Below are 26923 nucleotides of genomic sequence, written 5' to 3'. Positions count from 1 at the left end.
CTCCCTAAAGTAATTGAAGAAAAAAATGAATATGCTGTATCTTAAAATCATAGGTAGAAAAAATCTCTAAAATTTCTCCTTTACTCTTGAAGAAAGTATAGGTACAATAAGAAATATTTCAGTTCTCTTACATTCATATTACTCATTAAGAACATTGATTCATATGTGGATCTTAACAGACTTTTGACTTCAGTGCTTATATAGCTGCTGTTTTTTAAAAAATAAATGTTGCTGAGTCAGTCTTTGTAATAATACTTGGTACTAAGATTTTGAGAACACATGGCCAATTCTTTTCCCCCTGATACAAAAGATCTATGAAGATCATTTCATGTTTCCTGGCCTTCAAAGGTTTCAGTTATTCATTCTTTTTTCACTGGTACCTCTCCTTTTCCTAACCTGTAAATACTGATGCTTTTGAGATTTCCAATCTAGATCAGCTTTTCTTTCTTTCTTTTTTTTTTTGCTATGATTCTTTTTGTGTAATTCCATCCACTGTCATTCATTAATTCCTTAAGAAAATATTTATTGAGTGCCTACAGTGTACTAACACCATTCTAGGTGCTGGGAATGAACTGGTAAACAAAGCAATGTTCTTGCTCTCATGAAGATTATCTGCTAAAAAAAAAAAAAAGATTATCTGCTAAAGGAAAGATGGATAAATAAATAATGATGGTTAAAAAACTGTTATTAATGGAATAAAACAAGAGATTTGAACATCAAATAACAGCAAGTGGGTTCATAAGAGGTATAATTTAGAGAATATAGTTAGTGAAGGGCCCACTGAGGAGCTGACATAATGGTAGGGAGTGAACCACCCAAAGGCCTAAAGAGGGAAACAAGATTGGCATATTCTAAGAACAGATAGGTCAGGATGCCCAGGATAGAGCAAGGCTAGACAGGTAGGAAGGGATCAAACCATTTCTGAATCTTACAGGCCTTGATTAACATTTTGGATTTTATTTTGGAGTGGGACACTTCTGGAGGTTTTCTGTGGGGACTTGACAAGTAAATGCTAATAGCTGTAAGATTTCTTTTGGCATCAATGGAAGTGATCTAAAATTGATCATAGTAATGGTTGCACAACTGTGAATGTATTAAAAACCACTGAATCCACATTTGAAAAAGGGTGGATTATAAGTAATATGAATTACATATCAAAGTGTTATATAAAAAAACACAAAACAAAATAGTACAGGGTTTGAAGTCATATATACACATGCTAGATGTTTAACCTTTGGCATGTTACTTAATATCTTTGAACCTGTTTCTTGCACATAATGTTGGGATGTGTATTACTCAGATTTGTAACTACAACAAATACTGGAAATAATTGATTTATAAGGAGGAAAGTTTTATTTTGATTCACATTTTTGAAGGTTGCAGTCTATAATCAGTTGACCTGTTGCTTTGGGCCTGTTGTGGCATGTCATAGCAGAATCACATGGTGAAGCAGAACCACTCACCTTATGGTTGGCAAGAGGAGGAGGAGAAGGAAGAAAGAAGAGGAGGAGAAAGAAGAAAAAGGAAGGAGCTGGGGCCCTTTGATGGCACATGTCTAATGACCTAAAACCTCTAACTAGTCCCAACTTCTTAAAGGCTCTTATCACCTCCAAATAGCACCATCCTGGGGTCTAAGCTTTTAGCACACAGGTCTTTGGGAAACATTCAAGATCCAAACTATATAGCAGGTCAATATTTGACCTCAAATAGCTATTCCAAGGAGTATAGGAAATAATTATATGTACAATATTCTACATTTCAATTGTATCAACTGAATGCAGCCAGCCATAAAGAAATAGAAAGTACTGTTACATTTTCTTCCTCTTGTTAATTTGGCCATGTGCTCTGTCTTGGAAGTTTATTGCATGGTTCTCTCTGATCTTTTGCATTTTTCCCTTGCTTCGCTCTGCCATTCCTAGATTTAGTTCTTGTCAACATAGTCCAAGATGACTGCTGGAGCCAGTCATTATATCCATATTCCAGTATGAAGACAGGCAAAAAATGAATAAGAAAAACATGTCCCTTCCTTTTAAGATTTATCAGAAATTGCATTAAGCCTCTTTTGCTTATATCCCATTGGGAAGAACTTAGTCATATGGCTATGTTTGGCTCCAAGGAGGTTAAGAAATGTAAATTTGATTCTGAATGGTGCTAAAGCTTTCACCTATTTGCCATGGACTCTATCTTGGTACTGAAAAATAAATGGAAGTCAGATATGATAAGGTAGCCATTCCTTCAGGGTCTTCCACTTCTCTCAAATATGAACCTTTTATTTGAGTCAAACTAGCCTTATCAATATGATGAGTGTATTCTTACAGCATGTTCCTGCCTCTTTGCCTTCACATTGTTTTCCCTGTCCACAATATTTTATCTAACGTTAATTTCTTCTTCAGTGCCCAGCCTAAGCTCAATTCTTCCTTCTTTGTGAAGTTGATTTTTTCCTATTTATAAATGCACAGCCCTACCAATATAACACTTAGGAATAGAGATTTTAGAGATCATCTTGTATATTGTTATTTAAAGAAGGTTCTTAGACCAGAAGCATTAGCAACACTTAGAAGTATATTAGAAATGCAGACTCTCAGACTCCAACAAAATGCATATTTTGATTCAGACTGAATGAATCAAAATATGCATTTTATTAAGATCCTCAGGTAATTCATAAACACATAGTTTGAGTAGCACTGATTTATCATCAAACCAACAAAGAAAGTGGGAGAGGTAAAATGACTAGTCAAGTGTTAGCACTTGACGTTTTAGGTCAGGATTTGAAATTCACATCTTTCACTTTATAGTACAAAGAGCTCTTTTCACTATACCTTTCTGCTTCCTCACAGCTCAGGATGAGTGTTTACAGGATACTTCTTATTGCCTTATATCTTATAACAGACCTTATGTTGGTCAATTTATATTCTCATTTAATCCTTACATTGTTAGATTTTTTCTATATCTACATCATGTTCCTAACTTGACTTTTAAATTCCTAGATGACGGAAATGGCATATTGGGTTTAACTGTATCCATAGAGTAGACACATGGGTTCTTGTTTCTTTTAGTTGTAAGTAAGGAAAAATTCAATTACTAAAACTTGAAAATGTGAATAATAATAAATTCTTCCTGGGTCCCATTAGTGCTCTGCATGAAATGAAGAAACAGAGCAAACTATTTACTTTTGCACTGAAATCTCTATTTCTATATTAACATATGTAAAATGGGTTAGATGTTCTTCCTCATATTTTTGCTTTGCATGTCTATATCTGTTATTTACTCTGCACATCAGATTGTAATTATTTATTGATAAATCTCTATTCTCTGTTTTCTTGTGTATTATTTGTTTTTGTATCCTGTATTTGATGAATAACTGAATTAATAATAAATAACACTTTGACCAAACACACTAGAAATTAGCCTTAATACTGCATATTTATTACAGGAAATAAGACTGACCTTAATATAAAGACACTTTCTATAGTAGGTCTACTTATTGATTAAAATCACAATGCCGTATTTGCTCTATTTTTGAGTGTCTTTTACAACTAAATACAGAGAACAATTAAAATATTATAAATGGGGGTAATAAATAATTTCCAGTTAGCTTCTTTTTGGTTCAAATTAGGGCTTCTCTTTCTTTCACTTTCTCTCCCTCTCTCTCTCTCTCCCCCCCCCCTCAAATAAAAAAAGAAAATATGTGGGGAGATGAAAAGAATTTTTCCCTTTTCAAGTGTCTGGAGAACTTACTGCTTATCATTTCCTAGATGTAAATGGAAATTTGAAGTTAATAACACATACTTCTCAAGGAAATCTTCCACAAGGAAACTTGCTTTCCATTGATTCAAGATTGATGTATCTGTCATTCCCCAAACTGAAACTGCTGAGACTAGGAAAAAGAATGGTAAACATTAGCTTCTAAAAGTTTCTTTTACATTTAATATGAGGAAGCCAAATCTTTTACATGGTGAATCTTTCATTTGTTTACAAATAAAGTGTTATCTTTATTTTTCACAAATGTATTTTTTCCCAAAGTTGTATCTAATTCCAAACATTAAGGTAATCATTCTCATTGTTACAACCTGCCTCCCCCAAAATTCAACCACAGAACATCATCTAAACATACCATCCTATTTCACAGCTTCTCTTTAGGTTAGCACTATCATCCCAGATAGTCCTGTTTAATAGCTCATGCTATAACTAATAAGGCCGTCATTAACTATTCCATCTCCCTCTCATGTGCTCCCCTTGAAAGTCCATAATATTGTTAGGAGCACTCTGACAATTAATCATGCAGTTGCATATTCAAATTTTTATGTATTTAAGCTTATTTTCCAAATTGTCTCCTTGGTTCCTAAAGGAGAGGGACCATGTCATATGCTAGGGTCAAAATACACAACTGAATACCACCAGTAAAATCAGACTCCCTCAGTGTTACTTCTGACTAGTTTTGATACCTCAAACAAATCACTTTATCTAAGTCTATGTCTTATTGAAAAATATGAAAGTTCAGTGAGTAAATGTTCTGGACTCACTGTGCCTAGATTGTAATCCTTATACTACTTCTAAGAGAATGAGGCAGGAAGGTAGACTTCTCATAGGCAGACAGGATAAGGGCCTTGAAGAAGGGAAAAAGGGAATGAGAGTGCCATCCTAGAAGGAGACATCATGACTAGGGGATATCCTGTCATTGCCCCTGACAACTTCAACCACAACACCTCGATGCCTCTTCCTTAGCTACCCCATTTCTATCCTTAGCAATGGCAGACCACAAAGTAGGCCCCTTCTTCTCCCCAACAGATGTGTCAAACCACAAGTTCAGACATGTCCTCTTAATTATGTAAATAAGGGATTGAAATTATGCACACTGATTGGTCTGATAAACTCAGAGCTTAATTGGTCTATGCTAGCATCCCTCACTCCACCAACCACCTACACTAGGCCATTAGATACACCTTTAAAAACTCCTAGACAACAGACACCTGTTGGCAGCCCTCTCTTAGCACCCCTCCGTCTTTGGGGGCTCTGCTTTCTTTCTGTTATTCTAATAAATCCTGTTACTGTGCTCTCACCCTTGTGTCCCCGGATTTCATTCTTTGAATTCGCAAGACCAAGAACTCACCCATCCACCCTACTTATACTACTTACGTACCTCGGTTTCCTTATGAACAAATTAGGACTAGTAATAGCCGATACATAGTGTTGTTATAACTTACATTGTAAGTTCCATGGTCACTGCTTTACAAAGACTCGATTCCCTTGCTTCTCTTTCCCTTTTATTAATGGAGGAAAATACCTACTCAACTTTCTGGGTAGGTACTATAGAAAAACTGTAAATTATGGGGAAAAAATAATTCAGGTATGTTGAATGACCTCAGTTCAAGTTATGATCATAATTTTTAAGTGACCATCCAACATTGACAGATGATAATAGTATATTCCCTAATAAAATGGCTTTCTTGCTCTTTAAGATAGTTATTTTATATTTTCCCCTCAAACCCTATCTATGACTCTGCATTCACATACAAAATTGACATAAACAAAGGAGAACTACCTCATCTTCCACCACCAGGTCTACCAACTTCCTGGCATAAACACCTACAAACTCCATCTTCCTATCTATACAATAGAAGAAATCATTCTGGTACCTATTGAATACCAACTTCCATAATTATGCTCCTGATCCTATTCCCTTTTACTCCCAAGTTTCCTTTTTCTTTCCTGCATCATCATATTCTCTTTTTACCAAGACAAAATAAGCGTTTCCAATCACACATTTAAGCATGATCGATGTGATCCAAAATATGTATAATCAGAAAAATGAGATTACACTCCATTTATGTATGATTTATCAAAATGTATAAATGCAGTCTACTGTCATGTACAACAAACTAGAAATAAAAAATTAAAAATAAAGTAAAACAAAAACAAAGAATAATTCTCTTTACATCATTCTCCCTTCAGCCAGTGCTTCATTTAAAAACTTTCCTTCATAAAAAGTTCTCAAGAGAGTTGTCCAAACTTGCTACCTTACTTCCCCACTTCTCATTCTCTTCTCAATATACTTCAATCACACTCCAACCACATTCTAATCAAATATGTATCCATATTCCAGGGAAGCCACTCATACCAAGGTTATCAATGACTTCCTTCTTGAAGCACTTTTTTCTTTAGAATTCTACAACACCACACTCATATCATTTTTCTATCTCAACTCTTAGCTGGTTTCTCCTTCTACATGGGTTTTTAACTACTGATGTGTTCCAGGTGTTCCAGCTCTGTCCTAAGCTCTCTATCTATATTCATGGCTGTTGGTGTCTCCTTCTATTTTCATTAGTTTATGTGCAATCTACATTTTGATAACTCTATTTTGAAACTCCAGTTTATGAAGCAGGTTTACTATGCACTGGCTACCAACTTGTTTGACTGCAGTGAGACATACAAGAAGTAACAAATAAATTTAATATTTACAGATAGGCAGTAAGGTACAACAGAAACCTAGGGTTCATTGTGAGCTGATCCCCCAAGGCTTGGGAAAATTACTGAGGGTGGATGGAATCTTGTTTTCATGGGCCCCACTGAACAGCCACTGAGAGATCCCAGAATACACCCTACACTGGGCTAAAGCGTTAAAGGACATCCTCCTTCTGAACAGAGCCTAGTTGTTCCAGTCAATTCCCCGTCTATTTCAGGATGTTATATTTCCCAGAACATTTTATAATAATTCTTTCTTTTTGGAGGAGGGTACTAGGGATTGAACTCAGGGGCACTTGACCACTGAACCACATCCCTGTGATGGGTTGACAGATCTGACTCCATGAGAATGTTATAGGTCAGACTCTAAGGGAAATGACTAAACAGACTCCATTTTGCTCTGAGACTCCATGTTACGTAGGAAATGAGCTTCTCCCATGGGAACACCCTGCTTCTGTGACCATCATCAGTTACTTGGTGTGACATGTTTAATAATATACAATGGCAACTCCTATGTAGTAAAAAATTGCTCTCTTTTGATTCCTATTGCTCCTAAACAATGTACCATGTGAACAGTGATTGTGTGGATGTTAGTAACCATTCTTTAGTTTGTACCTAGGTAAGGGTCATTTTGACCCACTTCCTCCTGTCGATGATCTCATGATGTTAATGTGTAATTTTGAATCATAGCAACAGACACTTATGATTAATGTAATTTTTGGTATAAGAACCCCCTACAACCCTGTGGTCAGGGCTGTTCTCCCAATAGCCATTTTTTGGGGCATTGTGTGAGACAGCCCAGCCGGCTTAATAAAGACTCTCAAATTTGAACTTCTCAGTGGTGATTGTTCTGTTCTTAAGTTGCGCCCCATAACAATCCCCAGCCCTATTTTGTATTTTATTTAGAGACAGGGTCTCATTGAATTGCTTAGTGTCCACTTTTGCTGAGGTTGGCTTTGAACTCATGATCCTCCTGCATCAACCTCCCAAGTCGCTGGGATTACAGGCCTGTGCCACTGTGCCTGGCCTCTTTTTTTTTTTTTTTTTTTGGTACTCAGAATTGAACCCAGGGGTGCTTTACCCCTGAGCTACATCCCCAGTCCCTTTTATTATTTATTTTGAGACCCGGTCTCACTACATTACTTAGGGTCTCACTAATTTGCTGAGGTTGGCCTTGAACTTGTGATCCTTGTGTCTCAGTCTCCTTTTGTGTGTGTGTGTGTGTGTGTGTGTGTGTGTGTGTGTGTTAGGGGATGCTAGGGATTGAATCTAGGGTTTTTCACATGCTCCATGCTAGGCCAGTGCTCTACCACTGAGTTACATTCCATGACCCTTTTTATTTTATTTTGAGACAGAATCTCCCTAGATTACCCAGGCTGGCCTAAAATTATGATCCTCCTGCTTCAGCCTCCTGAATAATTTGTGATTTTAGGTGTGTACACCATGCCTGGTCACAGCATTTGCTAAATAAGTCACTGCACTAAACTCTGAAATAATTTTTAAAACATACCTCTTGTCCATGGCCGCCTATATTTATCATCAGTCACTCCCACATAATTTTCATCTTGATATAAACATGAAGGGATTCGAAGCAATAAAGCATCTCTGGAAAACTTCTTTCTAACTGCACTCTGTATAAGAAGGTAAAATTATAAAATCTTTTAACATAAACTATTAATATTCAGAATATTAAAATTTCTATTGTTTTAAACATAATTTTTCTTTAAAAGTAATACTTGCTTATAAAATATGAAATAACACAGACCCACATATCTGAGAAAGTTAAGGTCCCTAGTAATGTCATTTATAGTTTGTGTATTGTCATCATTTTTTTTCCCTAGGTTAGGCTAAAATATGTGTGTGTGACAAAAAAATGGGGTCTAATCATTTATATATCACTAACCAGTGCAATGAGGCTGTCCTAACTTTTGCTTTCTAGGCCTTCGCAATATTTCACTTGTTAAAACCAGCAAATATGTTTCTAATTTGAAAAAATATATCTAATGAAGAAAACTAAAACTATTCCTTGAAAGGGATGTTTAATCAATTGAAAAAACTGGTAAATCAATCACATTTCTCTCTAATTTAGATCTTTCTTTATTTTTCAATAGCAATTCCCATTACTCTACTTATTCTTCCCCACAGACCAGTTCCTTCTCTACCTACCCATGCCATTCAGAGGTCACTCCCTCATCAACACCACAGTCTATAGTGTGCTTTCAAGAGTGCCTGGCTATTCTCTAGCTATCAAAATGCTACTTATCTTTCAAGGTCCATCTTAAACAATATATCCTTTATGAAGATTAGCTCAGTAACTCTAACTTCTACATTTTTTTCTACATATTTGGACAAATGATACTTTCTTATATTATTTCCAAAAGATTTTTTATGTTTGCCAAAGAAGTTATAACATATTAAATAGGAGGTTATCATTATGTAAGAATAAATGGTAGAGAAAAGATAACTGTATTTCTATAAAATGAGGACCAAAGATTCATAGTAAGTAGGAAAAATGCTTAACACTTTATCTAAAAAAGAAAGAGGGGCTGGGGCTGTGTGGCTCAGTGGTAGAGCATTTGCCTGGCATGTGTGAGGCACTGGGTTTGATCCTCTGCACCACATAAAAATAAAATAAAGGTACTGTGTACATCTATAACTAAAGGAAATTAAAAAAAATAAAGTTAGAAAAGGTGACTTTTACAAAATTTTGTTTATAATTAGCCCATAATTGCTTTTTATCATAATATTCTCACAATATTATGATGTGCACGATGTTAACCATTGCTTTACCTTTGATCATAAAGAAGATATTTTTAGAAAATATTTGAGGAGCTGGGCACAGTGGCACACATCTGTAATCCCAGTGACTTGGGACACTGAGTCAGGAGGATCACAAGTTCAAAGCCAGCTTTAGCAATTTATCGAGACCCTAAGCAACTTAACAAGACCCTGTCTTGCTAAAATAAAATAAACAAAATAAAATAAAAAATAGGCTGGGGATGTGGCTCAGTGGTAAGCTCCCCTGGGTTAAATCCCCAGTATCAGTAAAAAGTAAAAAAAAGAAAGTAGTATTTGAGGAAGCAAAACATCTCTAACTCCTTTGATAGTTCAAATCATTCTCTTTCTCTTGTCTGTATATTGATCTAAGTTGCAAGATCTTCATTTGATAATAGCCTTACTTATTATTTACTGGTTCTTCAATATTATCTTAATAAACTTTTCAAGGTCCTGCATCTTTTACACTTGCTGTTGATTAGTATCATATTTGCATTATATCACAGGAGTGTAGTACACCAGCAAGAAACTAAGAATCCATGGATAAGGATAAAGGTTTGAGGATGACTGAGTTTGAGGATGACACACTGCTTTTGAAAGTGATCAATATATTCAGAAAGTGTTATGAAGACATCTGACTCCCTACCATACATATCTTTTAACACTACACATTTGCTTCCCCCAGTTATGAGGGAATAATAAAAACTGAAGATGGTCGTATGTCTTATTTCCTGTAAGATATAACACAGTTTTAGTTTAACTAGAGCGATTTTATTTTTGTCCTGGTAGATGGGCTCAATTTTATAATGAAAAAGAAAACTTAAATTGCCAATTAAGATCATAAGAATAATGAACTGTTGTATGACTACTCCTCCAATGCATTTTTTAATAATGTGCCTGGGGCTGGGCACAGTGGCCATGCCTGTAATCCTAGTGGCTAGGGAGGCTGAGGCAGGAGGACCTTGAGTTCAAAGCTAGCCTCAGCAATTTGGCAAAGCCCTAAGCAACTTGGCCAGACTGTCTCTAAATAAAATATAAATAGGGCTGGGGATGTGGTTAAGCACTCCTGAGTTCAATCCCTGGTACCAAAAAAAACCAAAAACAAAATTAAAAAACAATGTGCCTAGGCTTGAATCTCACCTCCAACATTTGTACAAGCTATTTAATTTATCTGGAAAGTATTTCCTAACCTGTAAAACTGTAAAAACTGAGTAATTATAATGATCAAAGAATACAATTCACAGAAAAGCAAAGTATCTGACCCATCATAAGTGATTAATATATGCTATAACTGTTATCTTATAATAAAGATGACTAGGATTACTTTTTCCAAACTCATTTCAACTGTAGAGTGTTAATGGACACTTCCAACTGGCCAAGTTCCATTTTTTCTTCTGATAATTTCAGATTCATTTTAATTGTTTAATTATTTTAATGTAACAATTTCCTTCCAAAGTGGAATTTTAAATGCATATTAAAAGTGGGAAGTAATTTTAAATGAAAATAAAAATAATTAGAGTGAGGATTAATTTAAGGATTACTGTAACCATCATATACTGAATGCACATAACATTTTTTTAGAACATAATTCCTAGTAAATAGATAGTAAGCCAGTAACTTTACCTCATATAAATAGTCTATTGCACAATATTTCAAAGCTGGAAACATATCTTGTTTCTTTACAAGCAATACAAATTTAAACATCTGGAAATACAAAATTAAATGTTGGTCAATAGCAAAGCCAAGAGGACAAAATCTCTCAATCACAAGACTTTGTTTCATTCATTAAAAAAAAAGGATTTCTGAATGATAAAAGTTAATTATAAAGTAACATTTATTACTGATTTTAAATCTAATATTAAAATAATGTGTATTTCTATAAAATTATTTATAATTTTCCCATATTGTTTAACCATATAGCTGTTGCTGGGTTGAAATATATTTAATGTGATCATTTTGTTGCAGAAGAGACTGGAATTTCAAAGATTGGCAGAGTGGTTTTCTTAGGGTAGCCAGGCTTCTCAAGTGGTCTTGAAATTGCATACCCAAGGCAGAATTCTGTGCTGAAGCACTAAAGTGGTATTTGGGAAATTATTTCCATGTTCCTAATTAGAAAATCAAAATCCTAAAGCTAGTATTCCCTAGTAGATAGCTTATTTGGAATAAAGCAAATAGGGTATGGCAAGGCAACTAGGCCAAAAGGTTATTACTGGTAAATCAGCAAATACATCTAATGAAGCAATAAGTAAAATTTAGAATGCAGAATTAGTCCAGGCTGGTTCTCATTTACGTGAGAAGTAATGGAATTACACTTACAAATTAATCTAGGAAAGAGCCCATTTTATCAAACAGTTCTTAGTATTTGGTTCATTGAAAATGTCTTGGGGAAGTCAAATACAAGCAAAAGTTTTCCACATAGTAGTTTGTAAATAAGCTTTTATGAAATGGGCATTTTAATGCAAATGGTCTTGCTTTAGTTTCATTATTATTTTTAAATGTGTTGGTATTACCTGTTTCCTTATCTTTAGTTTCATTATTATTTTTAAATGTGTTGGTATTACCTGTTTCCTTATCTGGGGCAAATCTAGTGAACCAAAAGATCTGAAGATACCATTTACATTAAAGGGATGTGAATATACATCTATTTTCAGTGATAACCAAGTGAACATTCTTAATTATGCAATTGCTGGGTTTAAAAAATTAAGAGTAAACTAAAATAATCTAGAACACAATTATTTGATTAATGACTTAAAAGAATTTTTGGATATTACAATAAGCTTTCCAATTAAATTGAGTCCAATAAGTTATCTAGGCTACTTATTGTTTACCATATTATAATATTAGCTTTAATATTATTAGATTCTGTAGTATGAGCTATGTGGGCCAATACAGTGTTACCACTCTCTTTTATTCTACTTAAACAATGCCAACATGGCATTTTATTACTGATTACTTCTCTGAGAATATTTCTAATCATTGCATTTCTATGCCTTTTTCTAATCATTGAAACAAATATTCTAGAATTTCCAGTTCTTGATATTACACTTTCTCAAAAATGTATCTGATTGTGTTTCATTCTAGAAAGCATTTCAAAAAGCAAAAGCAAGTACAACTCTATTAGTTTATCCTTTTAGTTTATGTGAGCATTTATCTTAAATCTCTCTTGTGAAGTCTACGATCTCTATCAACTTCAGACTCAACACTCTCATCAATTACCTTTAAAAAGTTCCTTTTGTATTGAAGTCAATCATTCATATTCATGCTAAATATGTAGTTCTTAACGTATCATACCTTACATACATTCTTAGAATTTCATTTGTTAAGTGTGTTTCATTGAATTATAGATATCTGAGCCTATCTTATAGTAGTGAGTGGATGGGAAGAAATATAAATTGTTCTTATTTTCTAAAACCAAAGACATGAAGAAAACAAGCAAAATCGTGGTTAGAAGGTACTTAAAAATGATCAACTTCTGAACTGCTGCAATTAGAAGGTACTTAAAAATGATCAACTTCTGAACTGCAGCAATTCCCCATCCCCCTTTTTTAAAATTTTTTTTTTTTTTCTTTTGCTTACCTACTCCCAAAGATTTGCTTTCTCTTGTGCTACGTCCTGATGGGTTTCTACTGGGCCCAAATGGAAACGCATACAATTAGATTGGGTTTTTAGGCTCAAGGCCAGGGAAGTAAGTTTTCCCAATATTATTTACAATCACACAGAGGTGAGTGAATCTTTAAGCTGGCTTTTCTCCTACTCACACCATTCTAGGGCATCTGGAACTTTCTCCCTCCCTTTCCTCATTCCCTCGCATAAAAACCACATTTTAACAATGTAAAATCACAGACGAGGCGAGGTTCATTTATTTCCTCGTGTTAGTTAACCCATGCAACTTCTAGCTGGTGGGTTGGAATTCCACAGGCCTTTTCTGGCTGTTCCCTTCACACCCACTTTGTTCGCCTAATGAGGTGAGGAGGACGCTGGTTCTGGGCTCTTGTCCCTACACGGTTACATCAGCCAGGCCTCACAAATCTGTTTTCCAGAAATTTCTGAGCTGCCTTCTTTTAGCCCCGTCCTGTTCTCTTCTTACCCTCTGCTAGGGAATGTTTCCCCCCGAGACTCTCAAGGACTTTACCTGAAGTAAAATCGTTTCCTAAGGTTTTCTCCCCTGGGGAAAATTCCGGCCCACTAAACACGTGACTTCCGGTGCTGAATCCGGCTCTTCCATTGGTCAGGCCAGGCCCCGCCCCTGGTGCAGCCCACCCCTCAACTTCCGGCGGGTGCCCACAGTCTAGGGCGCCCGGTGTACTGGAACCCCACGGCACAGTCTGATTGTTCCCCGGTCAGTGAACAAATCCCTGGCGGCACGGGAGGGAGTGTAACGGTGGAAAAGGCTGGGGAGGTTAGTATCCTGAGTCTGGGCTTGTTATTAACTAGTCCTGGTCAAAACCCAATAGGGCCACTAGTCACTAGACCTAGCTGAGGAGGAAGAACTGTCTTTTTCTCTGTATTTTTTTTTTTTTTTTTAAATTCCTAACTTCTTTTCCATGACATGACTTGGCATTGAATTCTGTCCCAGAAGCTTGCAGGAAGTAGCATGCATGCACTTATTTTACTAGCACACAGTTGTCTACTGATTATTGAAATACTGTAAAACATTAGTATTCACAGTTATCCCATTATTCAAAGAAACCACAGTATTAAGTCTCCTTCCTTCTATTTTGTACATACAGGTTTATGCAGTTTTTTTCAGTAATATAGATTGTTGTTTGGCAGTAATCAGTTTTAGAGATGCTCACCTGCCATTGACACACATTAATTATTTTGTATTCTTAAATATATATATGTATATATATATCTTGAATTAATTTTAAATAATTTTGTAAAAGTTATAAAAGTAACATACACTCACTGTAACCAATGAAAACATCCAAAGACTTATGCAGAAAAAGTAATCTTTGTTTCCACCCTGACTCCCAGGTGACCAATATTAATAATGTAACTTGCATCTTTTCATGCCTACTTATATGTTCATACCTTTTCACACCTTCTCACATGTATAGATAGGCATACACAGAGTTCAGCAGTGATAATAAAATGGGTAACTTACTTTCCTCACTAAACAACTATCCAGATCAGGTTATATAGATTTAACCCAATTTTTTAATACTGCATAATCTAATATTTCACAGTATGTGCCATAATTTATCTAAATATTCCACTATGAATAATTAACAGGTTATTTCCAGATTTTTACCTTTATAGATGTCATAATATAATTCTTGGTTATTCATTTTCAAATAATCTTCATGGGATAGATTTGGTTTTGGTTTGCTGGCTCAAGTTGTAAGAGCATTTCAAATTTAATAAATATTGCCAATTTACTTTTCAAAAATGCATAGCAGTTTACACGAATAATGCTGAGCAGAATCATTTTCCTGAATACATAACAGTACTAAGTATATTTTGCTCTTCAGAAATTTTTGCTGATCCGATACATTGATTAAACTATTTCATTTTAATATATATTCCTCTGATTGTCACTGAAATTTAATGTTTTAGATGTTTATGAATCCTTTGGATTTCTTCTTCCATGAATTGCCTAATTATATATGAGCATGTAATGTGGTGAAAATATATATGTATTTATGTATATTTATGTCTATAAGATCAGGCAATTTTTCTATTGGGTGTGTTGTCTTTTTGAAAATTTCGTATATAGGTATATTCATTAAAATCAGATTTGACTGTATAAATAACAAAGCATTCCAAAATAATATAAAATTTGTTTCTTTTTCATGTAAATGAAGTCCAGAGTTAAGAAGTTCAGGACTGATATGGTAGCTTGGCCCCACAGAATTCTCGGGGACTTACCTTACTTCCAACTCCTTAGTCTAACTTTTCTTTTGTGGTCTCTCTTATTATGGTCTTAGGTGGGTGTTTCAGGCATCAAGATGGAGGAAAAAAAATGAAAAAGAGGACAGGCTAAAGATACCATGTCTCTTTGTATGTCTGTAATTTAAATTATGAAATTTAATGCTTATATGGAAAAGTAAAATAAAGTCAATGTGTAGCTCTGAAAATTATTTTAAAGAAACACCTATGGAATCTCCATTACAGTGAAAAAACATTTCAAGAATTGCAGAAGCCCTGTGATTCCTTTTCTAATCACAACTCTCCCTAGAGGAAATCTCCCTCTAGACCTAGAGATTACTATAATCCTCAGTTTATAGTAATCATTGCCTTGTTTTTATGTAAAGCATTCCACCCAAGTATGCATTTCTAAATAACACAGTCTGCCTATTTTTGAATCTTTGTGTTTGTGTTGTTTGTGTTCTTACTGCTATTCAGTGGATGTTTATATATGTGTGTATATATATGTATATATATATATATATATATAACATATCATGGGAATATGTATGTATGTGGATATATATATATATATATATATATATATATACACACACATATATATAGCAACATCCACTGAATAGAAAAACAAGAATATATATATACACACACACAACACAAACATATGTATATATTTCCATTTCATTGCTGAACAGTATTCTATGGTATAAATATACCTTAATTTATTTATCCATTCTACTGTTAATGGATGCTATAGTTTGACTCTGAAGTATTCCCAAAGGCCCACATGTTAAAGGATTGATTCCCCTAGCCCATGGCATTCTTGGGAAGTGGTAGAACCTTTAACAGGTGGGGCTTAATGTGAGATAGTTAGGTCATTGTGGTTATGCCCTTGGGAATATTGGGTCTTCCTTTTCCTTTTGTTCCTAGCTATAAGACGAAGAGCTTTGCCCTACCACTTGCTCCTTACAATGATGTGCAGCCTCACTGTATGCCCCAAAGCAAGTGGGCTAACCAACCATGGATTGAAACCTAAAACTGTGAGCCAAAATAAACCTTTTAAAGTTCATTTTGTTGCATATTTGTCTTCAAATAATCTTTATGGCATAGATTTGTTTTTGGTTTGTTGGCTCAAGTCATAAGAAAGCTGACTGACACTAGGGATCTTGAGATTATTAACAATTTGGAGCTACTGCACATTTCTTTAGAATATAAGTTTAGGAAAAATTTCTGGATTATTGAATATGCATATCTTTACATTTATTCAGTAAATGCCAGGCTGCTTCCCAAAGTAATTATACCAATTTATATTCCCACCACTAATGTTTAAGAGTTATTGCTATCTCTGCTCACCAACCCTTAGCAATTTACTACTTTTTAAAATTTTGAGAATCTAGTAAGTGTCATTTGTCTTTTAGGGAAAGTTCTAATTAACTCCCATGCAACTCTTCTGCTTACATCTCATTGGATAGTCCCTAATGATATGGTCATGCATGACTGCAATAAAGGTTAGAAGATGCAGTGTTTACTCTGGACAGTTATGTGCATGGTTACAACTTGGAGATTCTATTAATATATGAAAAAGAGAAGAGATGTTGGAAAATATATTGCAGTCTCTCACATTAGAGATAATAGTTTTAAAAATGAATTCTTTTTTTAATATGTCATGGTGCTAGGGATTGAACTCAGGACCTTGATCATGCTAGGCAAGCACTCTTCCACTAAGCAACATCTCCAACTTAAAGCTAAAAATTTAGCTTTTTAAAATTTTATTTAACATTTACTATGTACCAAACACTATTCTAAACACTTTTGTCACAACTTATAAACTAGATCAGTTTACAGATATCACAAGCCCCAGTTTATGATGAAAAAACTGGGACATTGAGAGCTTAAGCATCTTGCCCAAGATTAGCTAGAAATTATGAGACAGAATTGCAAACACAGGCAGTCTGACTTCAGAGCCAAGCTCTTAACTAGGCCATATACTTTTTGAAAGAAGTATTGCTTTTGATCTGCCATATGCTTTGCAAATATTTTCTCCCAAGTTGAGGAAGGCTGGCCTGGAACTCTGCCTGCTGAAATGTCTCTGAAGCTGAAGATGAGGACCTGGGTGAGCATTTTACCCAAGGCTAGTCTAATTAAGGAAATACATCCAAATGTGAAAATATTAAAAATTTTTTTCTCTGCAAGTCAAATCTACACTGAGATTCCATCTCCAGTTAGAATGGCAATCATCAAGAATACAAGCAATAATAAATGTTGGTGAGGATGTGGGGGAAAAAGTACACTTGTACATTACTGGTAGGACTGCAAATTGGTGCAACCTTTCTGGAAAGCAGTGTGGAGAATCCTAAGAAAACTTGGAATGGAACCACCATTTGACCCAGTTATCCCACTCTTTGGCATATACCCATAAGACCTAAAATCAGCATACTACAGAGACACAGCCACATCAGTGTTTATAGAAGCTCAATTCACAATAGCTAAACTATGGAACCAACTTAGGTGCCCTTCAACAGATGAATGGATAAAGAAACTGTGGTATATATACATAATGGAATATTACTCAACCACAAGAAGAATGAAATTATGGCATTTTCTGGTAAATGGATGAAACTGAGAATATCATGTTAAGTGAAATAAGTCAATCCCAAAGGACCATAGGCTGAATGTTTTCTCTGATATGCAGATGCTAATTCACAATAAGTGGGTGGGGGGAGAATAGAAGTATTTTGGACTAGACAGAGGGGAGTGAAGGGAGGGAAGGGGGCATGGGGGTAGGAAAGATAGTAGAATAATCAGACATTATTACCCTATGTGCATATATGATTATATGATGTGTATAACTCTACATCTTGTACAACCAGATGAATGAGAAGTTTTAATCCATTTATGTATGATGTGTCAAAATGCATTCTACTGTTATGTATAACAAATAAAAAATATAAAAAAATATTTTTTTTTTTTTTGCAGTGCTGGGGATTGAACCCAGGGCCTTGTGCATGTGAGGCAAGCACTCTACCAACTGAGCTATATCCCCAGCCCTGTTTTTCTTATTAAAAAATTTTTCTCCCTATTTGTTTTTGTATGTTTTTAAAGGTAGGTTTTTTTTTTTTTTTTGTATATCTACGGGGAATTTTACCATATCCAAATCATCTGTGTTTCTGTATCATTATTTATAAAATTTTACATATGAAGAGAACCTTAGAATAATTTGTTTTCCCTGTTTTTTTTTTTTTTTTTTTTTTTTTTGGTAAATTTTAATTCACCATTATTTGCACCATTCTTACTTTGAATCTAAATGGAAATTAAACAAATTTAGTTTACTCGAGTATAAACTAAGCTGAGGGATCATAATGGAGGGAGGGAGCCCCTTTACTGTCCAGACCTATTCCTTGCATTTGTGGAAATCTCTTGTAATGATACTAGGCTTCATGAAATGTTCACATGCTGTGCTATTGAGGCCACAGAAATAATGTTTAATGTTACTGAGAACATACTTTGTGCCAGACACAATACTAGGCACTGAGGATGCAAAAATTAAAGAAAACAAGTCTTCACCTTTAAGAAGCACATACATTCTTGTCTAAAGTTGCTTTCCTTTTTCATCTCTTCAGATAATTCCAAACATTGTTTCACAATGATATTTTTAAAACAACTAATTGAGAATATAATTTCTTGACTCAAACTCTTTTAGCTCTTTACCACCTAGAGCATAAAATCAGAAATCCTTAGCATGGAGTATGCCTAGAGCATGGAACCCTGTACCATTGACCATTCTTTGAGTATTTCTGATTCTCCCACTCCCAAGTCTTTGTTCTTGCTATTTTATTTTGTACTCTGATCACATGTTGAAACCTTACTTATTCTATAAAATTCAATTCAAATGTTTCCTCCTGCTGATACTCGGTAAGAATTAATTGTTATTTGTTGTCCTTCCTACAGTTTTTCTCAATATCCCGCTGGGGCAGTTTTCTTACTTTGCACAATAATTGTTTTGTTCTCATCTGCTTCACCCACCAAACTGTAATCTTCTTGAGGTCATGGGCCTTGGACCATGTCTTAATTATCTTTATGTACTTTAGTAACTAGCACAATGCCTTATCATTGTGCTTTAGAGCAAGCCCTGAAATGAATATGTTATTTAATTCACTTCTTAAAATCTGGCACTAGGTCATTTTGAATATGACTTTTTTGCATTTTCTATTAATTGTACATTTTCATTGTTTTTGCAGGAATACTAAGGCTTATAAAATACCACACAAACATGCACATGTGCATGCCAAAGTGATCATGGCATGAGTATAGTAGATAATCAACTTGAGAATTGCAGATTAGCTCAAACCAGATCATGCAGAAAATCTGGATATATGGAATGAAAACATATTGCACAAATGTGTTGCATAAGTAATTTATTGTCTTGTGGGTGCTAATTTATAGGTGTAGCTTCATGTACTATCTTCTGATCATCATGATAGTATTGTTTTGCATCAATGCACTGAGAACAAACACTTCCGCACAACATATTCAATCTAATTAAACTAGATAATTAGTGCTGGCAAAGAGCTGTGGTAGCATCAGCATGTAAAGAAATTTTGCAAGTGTAGAAGAGAACCCTAACATTTCATATCCATGTAATTTACCTTTTTTTTTTAAATACAACAAACCAGATGTCATTATATCCTATTTTTGTAGCATTTGTCTCTTGAACACTATCACTTTCTCTTACATGTTAAACCCCTCAACATTTTTCTGATTAGAAACTATCTCACACGGTGTTGGATCTTTTACACACATTGAAAAATTCACACAAGCTAAGATTCTGACCAGGATAAAGACTTTGCCCATGTTGGCACTTAACTGTGTAACTCAGAAGAGCCCATTGGTTGTAATAAGTAGTGATAATTGGATCACCATTTTCTTTGGAAAATGGAAAGGCTAACTCTACATTTTAACATTTCCCTGGATAACTCTTACCCTAAAACCTCTCATATTTTATAGTCTGGTTAAGTGATTTACTCAAAATTACCTAGGCAGATCTAGGACTCAGGTTTTCTGACTAATACTCAGTACAGTCACTCATTAACTGATTTAACCTTTTTTTTTTTTTTTTTTTTTTGGTGGTGGTGGTACTGGGGATTGAACCAAGGGATGCTCTACCCCTGAGCTATATCCTCAGCCCTTCATTTTTAATTTTGAGACAGGGTCTCCATAAGTTGCCCAGGTTGGCCTCAAGTTGGTGATCCTCCTGCCTCAGTCTCCTGAGTCACTGGAGTTATAGGCATGTTCCACTGTGTCCAGCCTATTCATCAGTTTGTTTGTTTGGTACCAGGGATTGAACTTAGGGGCACTCAACCACTGAACCACATCCCCAGCCCTATTTTGTATTTTATTTAGAGACAGAGTCTCAATGAATTGCTTAGCTTCTTGCTTTTGCTGAGGCTGACTTTGAACTCGAGATGCTCCTGCCTCAGCCTCCCAAGCTGCTGGGATTACAGGCATATGCCATGGCACCCAGCTTCATCAGTTTTTAAAAGCATATTATGTGCAAGGAACAAACCAGTCAGGAAGAGCAAATGGATTCCACTCTGTCAATGTGTTAGGGAAAACAAGACATTTATATGTATTGCTTCCTGAGATAATTAATGTTATGGGAGTATAAAATGGGAAATAATGATTTATTACTTTAACAGATAAGTTGTAGAGATACTAAAGAATAATGGATTAGATAATTCATACTTCACCAGATTAATGACACTTGTGGGAAATCTAGCTGTTTGAACCATAAAACCCATAATATAGCACCACTATGTACCTAAAAATAGGTAAGAAAGCAGGCAGAGTACATCCCCCTTGAGTTCAATGTTTCATCCCCACTTACCTCTTCCACAATTTAGTCATAGGTTCATCCTCTTATGTACATCTTCAGATTCTCTCCCATATGCAGTAACAGTTTTTCTCTGTGCCTAAAAAGTGTTTTATTGTATTCTATCCCAAAGTAGTCCCTAAAACTCCCATTTTTATCCTTCTGCTTCTTGCCTAGACTACTGTAATTTCTCTGAGCTCTTCTTCTAGCCTCTAATCTAGTCTTTGTAGTGCTGTAGAATTTAGATAATGTCCACTACTATTCTCAGAGTTTTTTAGCAGTTAACCAATGTGTATGCATAATAACTCTGATACATTAAGCATCTTCAATTTACAAAGTACTAAACTTGGCACTTAAGTTAGTACTAGTGTGTCCAGTTTATAGAAAACAGGCTTAAGTGACTTACTGAGAAGTGGATAGCTAGGAAGTGAGGATCCAGAATTCAAACAGGAATCAGTCATATGTCAAAGTCCACACATGTTACAGAACTCTTCATTCCTTAAGGAACCAACTTAGGCTCCTTAGCTTGGCCTTCACAATGCATTGTGATCTGGCTCCAAACTTTTCAGCTACTTCTGACTGTCATCCAACTCACACTCTTGTCAGATTACTGTTGTTCTTTCTATACATTATTTGCTTTCTTTTCTTCTATTTGCTCCCCCTCAAATTATTACTGTCTACATGATCCTTTTCACACATTTCTACATCTATAGGTTCAAAAACCTGTCTTCCAAAACCCAGCTCAAGTTTCTTAACTGAATTCCCTGATTTTTTCTGATTCTTTCACATTTTTTTTTCCTGGCAGAACTTTTCTCACTTTCAAATGTATGTATGCTTTTTTGCTCTTCCACAACTCTTAGCTCCTTTAAAATAGTAAAATTGCTATGCAATAGTAACATTTTTATGTAGCACTTTACATTCTTCCATATATATTAAGAACCTGGCAAAGAATGTTTGCTTGCTTGCTTGCTTCTAATCTTCCTAACAACTCTCTAAGATATTATTATACTTTATTAACAGATAAGGAAACTGAGGCTCAAAGAAGTTAAGTGACCTGCCCAGGGGCACAAATGTTCCAGGATAACCCAAGTTCCAACCTGAAAGTTCTGTCTTCAGTTGAGATTCTTTCTACTACATTACCTATGGTTTCATAGTTTTGTCCCCTCTCCCCCAACATATCCTAGCTTTTTATCTTGATCTTGGTAGTTATTGAATAAGTATTGAACCAATGACTAAATGTATGTTAAGAACATATTCATTCAGGTTGAGAATCATGAGAGATTTATTGGTCACCAAAAATAAGAGTACTCTAGGATATGACTCATCCTTACACATAATAGTTATTGTTCATTTAGGCAGAAGGAAAACAAACCCTCCCATTATGATAAAATATCTTAGACTATAATGAGGTCTGTATTATTCACTTAAGAATACACCTTTAACAAACAATTTTTTTATGTTATCTAAAATGAGTAGGTAGTAAGAAAGTTGAAGGAATACTTTTTTATTTTTTGTTTCTCATTTTTATGTAGTAAAATTAACCATTGTCTTCATTACTGTTTTCTGCTTTTGGGGCTATGTTCAGAAAAACCATGTCCACCCCAAAGATTATATAAATATTCAATTATTTTCTTCTTTTTTGATCATGTTATCCTTTGCATCTAGAACCACTAGGATAGTGTGTGTGTGTGTGTCTGTGTAAGGCTTGAAATATATTTAATGTTTTTTCTATATTAGTTTAGTGAATTATCCCAATACTGTTGGTTTCTCCTTCTGACTTTAAATTATATCTTTGTCATATACTCCCATAAGCTAAATCCACATATATATGTACATGTATATTTCCAGATTTTTTATTTACTCTGTTGGTGGTTTATTCCTGAGCTATTAACACTGTTTATTATTAAAATTTTTAATTTCTGGTATAGTGATCTCATTCACTTCTTTAAAAAAATTTTCTTGACCTACTCACTAAGATTTATTCTTAAAAATATACATAAGAAATATTTTGCCCATTTGTTTTGCTGGGATTCTGACTGAGATGGAATAAAAGTTACAGATTTATTTGGAAAATTGACATATTTTAATATAAAACTTCCAAAAATCAGAGGACCCATGTGATGTGTATTTATTCAGTTCTCTTCTTATTTCTCCCAGGAGTTTTGCGGTTTTCTGTGTAGTACATTTGTGTTGGTATGTGGGTATGTATACTTTAGTAGAGTACTGTTGAACACATAGGCTAGAATCAAACTGCCTGGGTTCCAAACCCAGCTTTGCCATTTACTTGCTCTGCAATCTTGTTCTTTCACCTTTGTGTGCCTCAATTTTCCCCTCCTATAATATGAGGGATGAAAGCAATAATGCCTTCTAGATTTATTGTGAAGATTGAATGAGATAATTTATGTAAAGTTTATGAACAGTATCTAGCACATATTGAGTGTCATAATACCTGTTATTATATGGGTGTATGTCCTACACATGTTCCATATTTCATAGGAATTTATTATTTCTAGATGACTTATTTGCTATTTTAATAAGTAAGTTTTTTTTCTATTGCTGGTTTTTATTAAGTCTTGTTATGAAGTATGATCTCAGTAAAACTAAACTGTTATTTCAGCTGCCAGAGGGCTCCTCTTTCCTGTGAAATACTGCCATTTCCACTAGTTTTTTTTTTTTTATTAAGAATTTTATCATTTAGAGACTATCTCCCAAATTAACAAGTGAATTATAACTCCAACAGAGAATGTTGCCTTTGAATCACTTCTTTAAGAGCCCCTGTTTCTGCTGATGTGTAGAATTACAGCCTCTGGGATAGGAGTCCCCTGTGTTTCTCCTTTGCTATCAAAGCAATAAAACTTATTTTTTCTTTTTCTTAAAAAAAAAAAAGAACTTTATCATTTAGAGTCAAATGGTGAAGCAGAAAATGAGTATCTGATACTGTTGAAAGGTCTAACATAATAAGTAAAATCAATAGCTGGTCCATTGAAAATACTAAAAGAAAAAACAATCCTCTTCCAAAACATGAAAAACAGGTGAAAACTGCAAAAAAAAAAAAAAGAAATTGAAATTAGCAGAAGAATGTAAACATCTAAGGAGAAGTTTTTAAGTTTATAAGAATATGTGAAGTTTAAAATACTAACAAAATTTTGATGAAATATGATATCTAAAATATAAATTATGAATATTGATAGGACCTGCAAAAAAACTTGAAGGAGAAATAGGAAATGCTATTAAAGTTCAACCCCCTCTGAAAAAGTACAAGGTCTAGATGCTTTGAAACACTGATTTTTATGAAAATGTTTAAGGGTAATTTTATTCACAGAACATTTAAAAAGGTGGAAAACTTTATAACACATTCTAGAAGGCAGACATATGCATGAAAACAAATTAATGAGGAATAAAAGAAGAAAACAACTTTAGACCAATTTCTTTGGGGGTTGGGTACTGGGGACTAAACTCAACTCTACCACTGAGCCACATCCCCAGCTCTATTTTGTATTTTATTTAGAGACAAGGTCTCACTGAGTTGCTTAGTGCCTTGCTGTTGCTGAGACTGGCTTTGAACTTGAGATCCTCCTACCTCAACTTCCAATGAAAATAAATGCAGAGATTCTAAAACATTAGCAAACTGAACACAATGACTTTTAAAAAATTGAATATATCATGAACAAATAGATTTTATTCCAGAAATGCAAACATAATCCAGTGTTTTAAGATGTAAGTTGCTTGTGATTTGTAGCTAAATAATGTTTAAACATTTTATATCATATTTTCTCCTAAAATTAGCCTACATTTCTTCTTTAATCGTCTCTGCCTAGAACATCTTTTTACTTTCCTCTTGCATCCAAAACACGCCTTAAATGACTCAAAGTGTCACCTCTGAGTAATCAGGTGTCAGCTCTGGGTCTCCTCTGACCCCTCTCCAGTTGAGCCTGAGAAGTTGCTACTCTTCTCAGTATCCATAGTACCTTTTGCTTACCTCTATTGCAACACTTATCATACTGTTTTGTAACTGCTAGTTAACTCGTTTGGCTCTTCCACCAAACTTTGAGCTCTTTGAGATAAGATTCAATTTATTTGTTTTCTTGATGTCTTGCATATAATAGTGTTCCTTAGTAAATGGTTGGGTGACCAACTCTTATAAATGGCCTTTGTTCTTAAAAGTAACTGTGCTTTTATTCTAAGCTATCTTTAATTTTTTAAAGTAGCTTTTAAACAAATAATTCATCTTTCATAGATTAAATGTGAATAATTTTATAGAGGCTGAGAAGATTAAAGAGAAAGATTATATGGCACTGATGAAATACTCTTAATGGATCAGGTCAAAGTACACCTTCATCATGACAATGAAAACATAGGTGAAATTATGAACTTTATTTAACTGACAAACAATAACATTAAAGATGACTGAAGTTAATTATTAATGCATACATCTATGTTCTATTGTTGACCAGTGATATTTGGCTGAACAATAAAGACCTGTGTAATAGGAAATTATTATGTAATATTTACACATCTTGTTTTCTTTGAGCAAAATTGATAATTAGACTGTTAAAATCAACACTGCCCCTATATTATGTTCTATTAATCTAAAGCAGAAGTTGGCAATCTATGGCCCATGGACCAAATCTAGGACATATCTGTTTTTGTATGAAATTTTTCCTAGAACACAACCATGTCCATTTATTTATATATTGTCTATGACTACTTTAGAAAATAGGGCTGCCTCTTCCTCAGCCCCCAGTCAAGGGCTATAGTATCATCATGAGGAGAAACCAACCAACATTTTTCAGCCTCCTCTCCCCACATGCCAGATTTTGAGTTGTACAGGCCAAATTCCTGGCAAATGTGCCAAGATATTGTTGGCTCCTTTTCTCCACCGAGCTCCCACTCTTAGTATAGAGACTCTCCCACAAACATGGTAGGCCAAGATCCCAACTGGGATCCTGATTACTCTTTTCCCACCTTGCTCATGGGATAGAAGTTCCATTTGGGTAGATGCAAAGTTGCCACCTCCACCCAGGACCCTAATCCATAAAAGTAGGGATGTCACTCCAGTCCTTGATGCCTAAACTATATCTATCTCAGGAGCTCAGAGACTTTGCCTAGGAGAACAAAGAACACAGAGCTACTAAACTTTCTTCAAATGAACTGTCTTGTTTGAAACTGAATGTGAGAAGTTCAAGCCTAAGAATGCTCCCCAAAATCATGGAGATTTTTGTAGTAAGCAATTAAGGGAAGACTGGTAACTCCATTAGAGCTAAAAGCCAAACCATATGCCACTTTATTAACCTATGCAAACCAAGAAAAGAGAGAGTTAATGACTGTGGCAGGAGGACTGCAAGTTCAATGATAGCCTCAGTGAGGCCCTGAGCAACTTAGTGAGACCTTGTCTCAAAGTAAAAAATAAAGAAGGGGCTGGGAATGTGGATCAGTGTTAAGGGTCCCTGGGTTCAATCCTGGTACCAAAAGAAGGAAAAAAGAAAGAAAGAAAGAAAGAAAGAAAGAAAGAAAGAAAGAAAGAAAGAGAGGAGCACCAGCATGCATACATGCAGGAGCTAGGTATGAAGTACCCTCCTGGGATTACGACAAATTTTAAAGACTTGCCTATAAAACTACCCCTAAGAATAAGCCAAATTACACTATGGACCAGTTTGTGCCCCAGAAAACAATAGCACAATGAGTTGGCAATTAGAGGAAACTAACAGCTAAATATGATAACAGCAGAGGCAGAAATCAGGAAAAGAAATTCTCAGAGACAGTCCTGCTAAACCTATTATCAACCCAGGGTTGCATACCCAAGTTTGTACTCTCTGAGGAACAACAATGAAGACTTCACATTGTAGGGAAAATAGACTTCACTAAAATAGTCTAGCCTAGTCACTAAACTAATAAACAGCACACAACAATAAAAAAAAAGTCCTGGGGAATGGAGGGTAATTGATT

At 34.8% G+C, this 26923-nt stretch overlaps 1 protein-coding gene across 1 annotated transcript in view; it reads right to left on the bottom strand.

The window, feature by feature from the left end:
• The window catches only part of Shoc1 (shortage in chiasmata 1), a 121120-nt gene that overhangs the window by 76305 nt on the left and 17892 nt on the right, over nt 1–26923 (bottom strand). The window contains exons 2-3 of the mRNA XM_047525047.1: nt 7973–8093; nt 3790–3877 (exon numbers count right to left, since the gene is read on the bottom strand). Coding sequence (XP_047381003.1) covers nt 3790–3877; nt 7973–8093 — 209 coding nt within the window. The remainder of the gene's footprint in view (nt 1–3789; nt 3878–7972; nt 8094–26923) is intronic.

Source organism: Sciurus carolinensis, chromosome 14 (genome assembly GCF_902686445.1).
Source record: "Sciurus carolinensis chromosome 14, mSciCar1.2, whole genome shotgun sequence".
Lineage (NCBI taxonomy): Eukaryota > Metazoa > Chordata > Mammalia > Rodentia > Sciuridae > Sciurus > Sciurus carolinensis.
The sequence above is the reverse complement of the archived record's forward strand: the minus strand, read 5'-3'. Positions and strand labels throughout refer to the sequence as shown.